This window comes from Apostichopus japonicus, chromosome 9 (genome assembly GCF_037975245.1).
Source record: "Apostichopus japonicus isolate 1M-3 chromosome 9, ASM3797524v1, whole genome shotgun sequence".
NCBI lineage: Eukaryota > Metazoa > Echinodermata > Holothuroidea > Aspidochirotida > Stichopodidae > Apostichopus > Apostichopus japonicus.
In genome coordinates, this window is record NC_092569.1 from 34,614,439 (window position 1) to 34,625,825 (window position 11,387).

The 11,387-nt window shown below is 36.8% G+C and overlaps 1 protein-coding gene across 1 annotated transcript; it reads right to left on the reverse strand.

The window, feature by feature from the left end:
- Positions 1-1,720: 1,720 nt before the first annotated feature.
- On the reverse strand, positions 1,721-11,387 carry LOC139972965 (uncharacterized). The gene is made up of 10 exons (XM_071979282.1): positions 11,358-11,387; positions 11,125-11,155; positions 10,087-10,259; positions 9,448-9,712; positions 8,378-8,589; positions 7,716-7,925; positions 5,465-5,674; positions 4,819-5,130; positions 4,293-4,554; positions 1,721-2,350 (listed from the first exon to the last, which is right to left on the reverse strand). The coding sequence occupies exons 1-10, from the start codon at positions 11,385-11,387 to the stop codon at positions 2,016-2,018; spliced, it is 2,040 nt and encodes a 679-aa protein (XP_071835383.1). The 3' UTR covers positions 1,721-2,015.

Below are 11,387 nucleotides of genomic sequence, written 5' to 3' on the forward strand. Positions count from 1 at the left end.
TTCCTCATCTATCGTACTGCTCTTCAGTTTGGTCTGGTACCTTAAATACTAACCTTAATAAGCTTGTCATTCTCCAAAAACGGGCTGTGAGGCACATGACGTCTTCAGCTCCACGTGATAATACCAGTCATTTATTCTCCTCCTTAAACGTGCTCAAGTTCACTGATCTCATTTCTATAAATGTTCTGACGTTTACTTATCGTGCTATGAACAATCTGCTTCCAAGTTGTTTTGCTACCTTTTATACAATTGGTCACTCTATTCACAATTATAATACAAGACAAGCTGGTCATTTACGTGCTTCTTTTTTTCGTAATTCAAAGAGCATGCAAAGCCTCTGTTATCGATCTATTTCTTTGTGGAACAATCTTCCGATCAACTTGAAATCATATACTTCCGTGGCTTCATTCAGGCGACATCTGAAAAATTACTATGAAAGCCTTTATTGATTGTATCCGTTGTAAGGGGTGGGAGTAGGTGGTGGTGGCTGGGGGGGGGGTTAGTGTTATTTGTCTTATTTGTTAAGGTTATCTGTTTTTTTTTGGGGGGGGGGGGGTTCTTTTATAGGTGTTAAGGTTTTCTATTTTCTTTGATGGGAGTACTCTATTCGATTAAGCCCACAAGGGTTCTTAGTTTACTTCCTTTCATATATTTTACTTATTTGCAGTTATATTGTTTTGTTCACCTTGTATTACTATGTGTTGAAACAAATCATCATCATCATCATCATCATCATCATCATCATCATCATCATCATCATCATCATCATCATCATCATCATCATCATCATCATCATCATCATCATCATCATCATCATCATCATCATCATCATCATCATCATCATCATCATCATCATCATCATCATCATCATCATCATCATCATCATCATCATCATCATCATCATCATCATCATCATCATCATCATCATCATCATCATCATCATCATCATCATCATCATCATCATCATCATCATCATCATCATCATCATCATCATCATCATCATCATCATCATCATCATCATCATCATCATCATCATCATCATCATCATCATCATCATCATCATCATCATCATCATCATCATCATCATCATCATCATCATCATCATCATCATCATCATCATCAACTTGAAGATTTATAGATGTGAGTGCCACCCCCCCCCCCCCTTCGCGCCCGCCGAAGCTTCATACTACACACATTTAACCATGACTATCTAACTCGAAATCATTTGTGATTCGTAATTATTAATTTTCCACAAACAAATTAAACATCTCCCAAATTTAGCGATAGTTCCTCTGTTTTCAACATTGCGTTATTTTAAGTTGAATATGTACACGAGATTAACAACACCATGTGCAACCACAGGATACTTTGTCATCAGTTGACATGGCTGGTATTAGATGATTTATTTAGGGATGTTGTAATATATATATATATATATATATATATATATATATATATATATATATATATATATATATATATATATATATATATATTTATAAATGTTACCCTATGTTTTGTGAGTAGTTCAACGGCAACCCTGATAATGACTTCATATCCATATATAAGTATTTGAAATGTGTGTGTATATGTCCTAGAAACCAAGAATCGTTAAGAATCCACTTGCAATTGTCCATTTCCAACCAACTAATAATACTTGGGGGGGGGGTGGGAGGGTGAGGGTTGACTACGAGGGATGCAACAAATTAAGGAAAAATACTAAGTTTACTTATTTTATTCTTTTGTGAGACTCATACAATAATCAATTTTCAAACTAACAAACAACAGTAAGCTGTTTAATATTAATAATTTGACATCAATTTCAATTAATATCCTCATTCCCTTAGAAAATTAATTATTTAGTCGAATCGTCCCGTTTGTAATATTTGTTGCTTTTATTCTTCTTCTTTCTTGTCTATGGCACGTCAAGCTGTCCGACGCTCGAAGATCTGTATGGATATTTTCTAAGTAAAACCTGCTCTTTTGGGCAATGTGTTATTTATACAGTGTTTTGTCTACACAGGTCGTATTTTCATTTCTGTGTATTGCAGGCTGCATCCGTAACCGTTCAAACTATAACTATACCAGAACATGTACGTTCCTCGAGTAGAGCCGTCGTAGTCTCCGTTGAGATTTGAATAAGTGCAATAGTCACAGCAGTTGCCATCAGGGAAATAATAGCAATAGTAATCACTAGTACGGCAATAACTATAACAATAATAATAATAATAATCACCGTACCACCAGGCTCCTCTGTGTCTTTCCGCACAGTCGTAACTACTCGATCCATCGTTGTCCTGGTCTTTTGTACTGAATTGTTTATTGTTGTTATAAGACAAAGCATTATAACCTGCAAGAAACGAGAAAGAGTACATAAACCGGTCAATTTATATACTTTGAACGAATCCAACATCGGGTGCAAAATAGAGGGCAGTGCGTTTTTGTCCTACCAATATGAAAACGTCAGTTCCGCGATTTTGTTGTTTTCTGTTTTCAATATTTAGGATACATAAGGTGGTAGTTTGTCTTTGCAAGGACGTTTTTATATTTCTTTTGTTTTGTTCCGTTTGGAATACAGTGCCACAACAGGAGTAAAATACGGATGGGGAAACTACTTTAACCAAATACTACGTTTGGGTTACTAGAGTCGCTAATATCGCTCTTTATTTTATCGGCATTTATTATTACTATTCATTCTTTTATTTATTTGATTGTTATTTTAAAGTTCACAAATGAGCTTCCTAACTCTGTCAAACTCTAGTTATAAATTTCTTGTTTGTGTCGGTGTTTAATGTTGTAATTTGTTGAATAATAATATGTTTAATTTAATTTGCATAACCAACTTTTCATTTATCCCCTTATTCAACAAAGTGCTTATTTTTCTTGTACCACATAGGCTAACTTAGGCTCTCTTCGAACTTGGATAAGGCGGTTGTGGGGGGAGGGGGGAGTAGGGGGCTGTGTGATGTAGCTTCCTATATTATTCAATTTAGGAAAACAAGGGTATCATTGAAAGATCTAGTCCTGAGTAATCTTACATGTTATTATTACATACAAAGTAATAACAGCATTTTGCTGTAAAAGCCATCTCCAAATAAAACAAAAATCAAGTAGACGGCATAATTATTTCTATCAATATTATGGTTGTAATATACTATCTGCCCGGCTCCAAGTTCCCTGTTCTACTGCATACAGGGTATACAGAGTGTTATTGTCATCGATTGTTCAATTCTTTACCATATATCTATAGCACGTTGTAATCGTTGTATCTTTCAACCTGAGCTCATACGTTGGACTATAGACGTAGATTGAAATTTACACTATACACAAATCATAAAATCAATACGTTTAAAAGAAGAATAGAACCGACATTGTATAAAGAGAATTTACTATTAATGTAGTAGCTAATATTTTAGGTTTCGACAAAGTAACCAAAATTCGATGTATTACATTTATGAAAATATTGAATGATATTGATTAATGGCATTTATTAAGTTCTATCAACATGTGCCATCTAGTCTCGTACGTATAACTTCTTCGAACAGAATGATTGATTGATTAAAATTTATCGAATCTATACAGACGAATATTTCAAATATTTGAATGTTCTATGCATGATAAACCCTAGATGACTTTACACATAACATGATTAAATTTAAATAGCGAATCAAAGTTTTCACATATGAGAATCATCGAATATACTTACCACTTAAAGTCACATTATACAGTAACGAGAAGGCACACGTGGCATGCTTCCAGGTACTACTAATATGATATTAACCCCTTTGTAAGTTTGAAGTAATGCGAGTTTGGTAGACAACAGCGAGCGACAAGGCAACAGACATTTACGATAATTTTCAGAATACTCGTTTAGGTTGGGATGATAGTGATGTTGAGATTTACTCTCTCTGTGTCAGAAATACATGGACACTGGCTACTATTATAATATCTACTGCCATAGTTTTATATATTGTTAGGTGCTTGTTACGTGCAAACACGGCCAAGAGACTTGTGTTGCCAATGAAAAGCGGATCTTATCGTCTGCTTCTTATGTCTGTACACATTGTATACAGTCCTGAAACCTACGTGCGTTCCAGTTGTACTTCAAACGCTTGAAAGAAAATAGCAATGTTTGGAATTTAAAATTGCTGTGAACCTTGAACTTATATATCATTTAGCCAGGAATGCGGTAGCTATGAGATCAGGACATTAGTTGTTAGTTGCTTCTCCTAATTCACGTAATCGGTCCAGATTTATGTTTGCGTCAATGATTAGAACCATCAATTACTCACCTGTATTTCCACTGTGTGATCCAACTGATAGTCGATACTTGTCTGCTTGGTTATTAATCCTAAAAGTCGAATAGACGGCGTATTTTGATGATGAGCCGGAGTCCCTTAGATCAATACGAAGCTGGTAAGTTTTCTGGTTGGTCAGAGAGTAGATATATTTATTACCTAGCCAGTGGTCATGATTTTTATTACCGAAACCGTCCTTATAGTCCCTCCAACCACGATAAAAGTCAACGGAGGCACTCGATCGTCGCTGGAAAACCTATGAAATAAAAAAAAAAGTGAATCCAGCTATATAATCTAGTTATCCGTAAGAGCATAACATTCAACGCCGTTAGATAGCTAACAAAGATATGGATACTGTGAAAGTGAGATAATTTGCAATAGTGTTTTGTTTCTTGATTTTGGTTCTTCCTTAAATGGTCAAGTGCATCTCAAAGAGATCTGCAGTGCATCATTTTGAGGAATGTAAAGTATAATGTGAGAAAGTTCAGAATTTAAGTCCTTAATTGTTTGCGAAGCTCACCGTCCATCCTCCTCCGTTACTTTCCATCTCACAGTAAACCTGAATACCGCGTGGCCAACCATCAGGGTAAATAGTGTAAACACCATCACTTCGTGTACCGGAAACATAAAGCTCGTGGCAATCTTTTGGGACCACCTCGCGGGTGCACGTAACTCCGTCCCCTTCGTAGTTTGTATTGCAGTAACATTTACGGACACCACTCCTCGTAGCACAGGTTGCGTGACTACTACACTGGTAACTTTCATCTACAAGCCGGCTGTTCCTACAAGTTGATTTTTGTGTACATCTTGAATTGATGTAAAAGTGGCCCTCCTGTTTTAAGATATTCAGCAAAAAGAAAAACAGCAACTAATAAATGAATTATGCATTTGCGGTTGTCATATTGAAATGTACTGGATTTCAACGATGGGTGGCCACGTAATTCCCGACTAAACGTAATACATCCCTCGACTGAAAGTTTTTACAGGATTGGCGACAAAAAACTGGGTCTATAGCCCCTACACAACCACGATGCGCACGCTACTCGGTTATCTGTAAATGCAATGTAATTATCGACAAGTATAAATAGTAAAGGTTTGCTTCTAATTATATGGACAATGATTTAAAAAAAAAACATTACAAAATGACCTAAAAGAACCGTACTGACCCCTAACACACTTCCTTTGTCGGCAACGAAGCAGTTGTGGGTGCACGTCACTCCGTCCCCTTGGTAGTTTGGATTGCAGTAACATTTACGGACACCACTCCTCTCAGCGCAGGTTGCGTGACTACTACACTGGTAACTCTCATCCACGAGCCGACTGTTCCTACAAGTTGATTTTTGTGTACATCTTGAATTGATGTAAAAGTGGCCCTCCTAGTTTAAGATATTCAGCGAAAAGAAAAACATCAACTTATAACCGAATTATACATTTGCGATTGTCATAGTGAAATGTACAGAATTTCAACGATGGGTGGCCACGTGATTCATGACTAAACGTAATAAACATACAATAAATCCAACCGCAAGACTGTGAAAAAAGTACCCATGAAATTTTATATCAGGCTTATAAGTGCATGCACACCCGTAGGAGTGGTCTCGTGATTCCCGAATCAACGTAATATATCCCTCGACTGACAGTTTTGAGAGGACTGTCGACAAAAACAAATGGGTCAATGGCCCTGCCCAACCACGATGCGAACGCCACTCAGATATCTGTACTGTAATGTGATTATCGACAAGTATAATAAGTAAAGGTTTCCTTCTAATTATATGTACAAGATTAAGAACAAAGCATTATCAAAATGACCTGAAGGACCGTACTGACCCCTAATACACTTCCTATGTCAGCAACAAAGCAGTTGTGGCGGCACGTAACTCCGTCCCCTTGGTAGTTTTGATTACAGTAGCATTTACGGACACCGCTCCTCTCAGTACAGGTTGCGTGAACACTACACTGGTAACTCGCCTCTATAATATGGTTGTTTTGGCAAGTTGATCTTCGTGTACATCCTGAATTGATGTAAAAATCGCCAACCTGATTTCAGATATTCAGCGAAAAGAAACAACAAATAAACAAATCATGAATTTGAAATGTACAGGATTTCAACGGTAGGTCGCCAAAGATTTGTTCCCCTCGAATGATCTAGGTACGGGTATGAACCTTTATGAAAGTTTTATGAGTTCTTTGAAGCCAACTCCTATATAGGGGGCGTAGGGATCCGCCTTAACAAAAAGTAGCTGCAGATATTGCATTCAACGGCTTATCGCAACTATACATTAGGCATACAAATAAATCTAACCGCAAGACTGTGATAAAAAAGTATCCATACATTTTTGTGTCAGGCTTATCAGTGCATGCACACCCGTAGGAGTGGCCTCGTGATTCCCGACTAAACGTAATATATCCCTCGACTGACAGTTTTGACTGGACTGGCGACAAAAACAAATGGGTCAATGGCCCCTGCCCAACCACGATGCGCGCGTCACTCGGATATCTGTAAATGTAAAATGAATATTGACAAGTATAAAGAGTAAAGGTTTGCTTCTAATTATATGGACAATTATTAAGAACGAAGCATTATAAAAAAGGCATGAAAGAACCGTACTGACCCCTAACACACTTCCTATGTCAGCAACGAAGCAGTTGTGGCGACACGTCACTCCGTCCCCTTGGTAGTTTTGATTACAGTAGCATTTACGGACACCGTTCCTCTCAGCACAGGTTGCGTGAACACTACACTGGTAACTCGCCTCTATAATCTGGTTATTTTGGCAAGTTGATCTTCGTGTACATCCTGAATTGATGTAAAAATCGCCGACCTGATTTAAGATATTCATCAAGTAAGAAACAACAAATAAACAAATTATAAATTTGCGGTTGTCACAGTGAAATGTACAGGATTTCAACGGTGGGTAGCCAAAGATTTGTTCCCCTCGAATGATCTAGGTACGGGTATGAACCTTTATGAAAGTTTTATGAGTTCTTTGAAGCCAACTCCTATATAGGGGGCGTAGGGATCCGCCTTAACAAAAAGTAGCTGCAGATATTGCATTCAACGGCTTATCGCAACTATACATTAGGCATACAAATAAATCTAACCGCAAGACTGTGATAAAAAAGTATCCATACATTTTTGTGTCAGGCTTATTAGTGCATGCACACCCGTAGGAGTGGCCTCGTGATTCCCGACTAAACGTAATATATCCCTCGACTGACAGTTTTGACTGGACTGGCGACAAAAACAAATGGGTCAATGGCCCCTGCCCAACCACGATGCGCGCGTCACTCGGATATCTGTAAATGTAAAATGAATATTGACAAGTATAAAGAGTAAAATAGTAAAGGTTTGCTTCTAATTATATGGACAATGATTAAAAAAGGCATTATAAAATGACCTGAGAGAACCGTACTGACCCCTAATACACTTCCTTTGTCAGCAACAAAGCAGTTATGGGTGCACGTCACTCCGTCCCCTTGGTAGTTTGGATTGCAGTAACATTTACGGACACTGTTCCTCTCAGCACAGGTTGCGTGAACACTACACTGGTAACTCGCCTCTATAATCTGGTTGTTTTGACAAGTTGATCTTCGTGTACATCCTGAATTGATGTAAAAATCGCCAACCTGATTTAATATATTCAGCAAAAAGAAACATCAGATTAGCAAAATGATGAATTTGCGGTTGTCACAGTGAAATGTACAGGATTCTAACGGTGGGTGGCCAATGATTTATTCCCCTGAATGATCTAGGTACGGGTATGGATCTTTATGAAAGTTTTGTGAAATCTTTGAAGCCAACTCCGATGAGGAGGCCGCGGGGTCCGCCCTGAAAAGGTAGCTGCAAATATTGCATTAAAACGGCCTATTGCGACTTTAAATTAGGCCTACAATTAGATTCTAGCCGCAAAATTATCGTTAGTTTTATCCATGCATTTTAGTGTAAGGTTTATAAGGGAATGGACATATGTGGGTATAGCCTTTTGCTTCCTGAGTATATGTAAGTAAAATATTTGATTCTTATTATATGGAAAAAATCATTAAAAGCAAAACACTTAAAATGTAAGAACCGTACTGACCATTAATACACCTCCTTTGTCAGCAACGAAGCAGTTACATTGGTTCAGAGGGATGCATTGTTCTTGCTGTCTCAGATAATTACCGACGCAAACACATTGCTCTGTTTCTCTTCGAGAGGTAGCCGAGATGCAAGTATTAGGGTCGTCACAAGTCCTCTCACATGTCTCATTGCTAAATATCTCATTAGCTGGACACCATTCAGGGATTGTTTCTAGAGAACAGGAAATAAAAAAATGAAAATAATAGTAACCTGATACAGTCACGACATATATTACATGTGGCATAGAATAGTTTGTCGTCATTACTTAAATACGTGGTTGTCAGAAGGTTAAAGGAAAGCAACATACACTCAGAAGCTGCTCGAATAAATGTAGAACATTTTAAATAGGTAGTGGCCGTTCCGTAGTCACATTAATGTTACTATTTATTCTGATAACGAGATAAAGCACCATCATTTGTTGTGCAATTAGTCTGAAACCAGGTAGTCATGGCTTGTTTCTGTTTCAGAGTTCTCTAGGTGTAAGTATACTGCTTTCTGACAACAATGGTAATTAATAACAACATCAAAATTCTTTCGTTGGTTGTTCTGATCAAACTGGGAGACGAACCTGGTTTAATTGTAAACGTTATGTTGTACTAACGTTAGGAACGGTTCTTTGTTCAGAGTCATGGTCGGTGTTGAGTACGAAGCAGTCTTGTAGTGAGTGCGTAATCACACTTTAGCTAATGAAGGCATTTTGGAATTCTAGTATGGATACTAATGCAAGATTAAGTGTTTGAACTCGCACTAGAAGCTTGTACTTGCACTCATATCATATCATATTCTAATTGCTACGATATGTATTGTAGCACCGTCGTACTCGCTAATATACTATAAGTATACTCGTACTATATATATTGTAGCAGTTTCTTCAAAACATATTTGACATGCCAAATTTACTTCCAAAAGATCCTTTCGTTTTCAGAATAAACCTTTCATTTTCTGCGCGTTTACGTTTGACATTTAATAAATGATCACGATTTTTATGATTTTTTTGGCTTTATATTTAATAATATAAAAGACACTTACCATGTGGTATATCGAATGTTCCTAAACTAGATATAGAATAATCCCCCCATTCATCTGAGATACGAAACTCGTCGTATGTTACATAGTAAGTTTCTCCAGCAACGCTCTCAAAGTCCATTCGCAGTTGGTATCGCTTTTGATTTGTTAAGACGGCAATTTTCTCATTTCCGATCCAAAACTCACTCCCTAGAAAGCCAAAGCCATTTCTGAAGTCTTTCCAACTTCTACTAAAATTTACAGAATCCGATCTTCGTCGCTGTAATACCTTCAAAGAATATCAAAGAAGTTAACTAGGACGTGATTGAATTATTATTATTTGTTCCCTACTGCAATGCGATTTGTTGCTAACAACCAGTACACAGAAATACTTATATATTTCTAACTTCAGTTTGTAGTTTGGGCTAGATGTTTACAGTTTCCTTGGAAGAAGAACTGCACTGTACCTAAGTACAATCTGTACTTAAATTCCACAATATTAAAAATAATTGATTCAAACTTTCGTTTCGATAAAAAAGCGAGATTCTATTTGAAATAACGACTTTGCATTACATCGCTTGATATTGCTGCAATCAAAATCTGAAGTAAATTTGTACAAAACTATTTAAACTTGAAAAGAAAACATCAAGTAATCAGCCATACCGTCCATCCATCAGTATCAAGATCATTGTTACAGTAAGCCTCAAACGGTTCCGGATAGCCATCTGGTTTAATAAGGTACACTCCAGATGTATTGTGGGTAGAGGAACATGCATTCGATACTTCTTTGCAATCTTTCGGATACGCAGGTTGTTGAAAAACAAAGTATGAAGAACCTGGATGGAAAGTAAAACAAGGTTAACATTTTATTGTGACTGAAAAATAATTTCAGCTAACGAAAATATCGCCTAAGATGCTTTATCTCAATTGCCTCTCTCCACCCAGGGGTTAATGGGTACATGTCAGGTAACTTGTCATTGGGCGCAGATTATAACTGCAGCCGTCCGGAGGGATTTTCTCTGGGACAGGTTATTATTGAACAGGGGTAATATAACGTCTGTAAAGCTCTTTGAAACCTATCGCTGTTTAAAAGCGCTACATGAATCGAATATTATTATTAATATTTTTACTATAAGACTTTTTTGCTAATTGTAAGAGAACTGGTTTCGTTACTAAGCGAGTTAAGGCAATGCATCAGTTTAAATATCAACTATTACTCAACTATCATATAGTCGAATATATCACGACTAAAGTTAAATGAAGTAATCGTTATTGAATTCTCAGATGTAACTGATTTGAAGCATTATATGTGATTAGTTTTCAGCCTGCAATGGATATTCAAAGACCAAGTAACTTGATTTCTTTTTAACCAAGCTTCCGTAGTTATCAATCATATCCAAGTGAGATCAAAAGACTCACGAAAACAGGAAAATCCCTTTTGTTCAAAGTACCTGAGAAAATATCGTAGGATATAATAAGATCGAAAGTATACTACTCAGTGGAAATCAACCTCGGAATAGATATTCGGAAATAGTAACACGATTGAAAAACAAAACGTCAAGAGCGACGATTAAAAAGCTAACATTTCCAGACATTCAAGTTGTCAAACTGAGGTGTTAACGTTATAATACATAAGTGATGTAACTTACAGAGGTTAACTCTTATTATAAGATAAATCATTATTATAAATATTACACCTACCTGAAGATCTTCCCTCGGCGCTGACGATTATCTGTGTAATAAAATATATTGACTGAATACATTACAAGACATACAGAGTATTGCAGTCAACATAAAGCAGGATCAGATTAAATCTTATGTTAATAAAACCAGTTTGAGGGAAAGAAAGAACCTTTCGCAAACTGGTCTAAAATATGTTAGTTTAAGAGTAAAGTCGATTTATACTTTGATAAAGTCTCCGGATAACCACTTACAATGATGTTTTTCTTTTGTCTATATTCCAT

What these genes read in the sequence shown, in the direction of transcription:
- LOC139972965 (XM_071979282.1), bottom strand. Translation starts at nt 11,387, where the DNA reads ATGGAATATAGACAAAAGAAAAACATCATT. An exon ending in ACAAAGGAGGTGTATTAATG is followed by an intron (nt 7,926 to 8,377) that starts GTCAGTACGGTT and finishes ATATTAAATCAG; the next exon opens with GTTGGCGATTTTTACATCAA. An exon ending in GTAACGGAGGAGGATGGACG is followed by an intron (nt 4,555 to 4,818) that starts GTGAGCTTCGCA and finishes TTTATTTCATAG; the next exon opens with GTTTTCCAGCGACGATCGAG.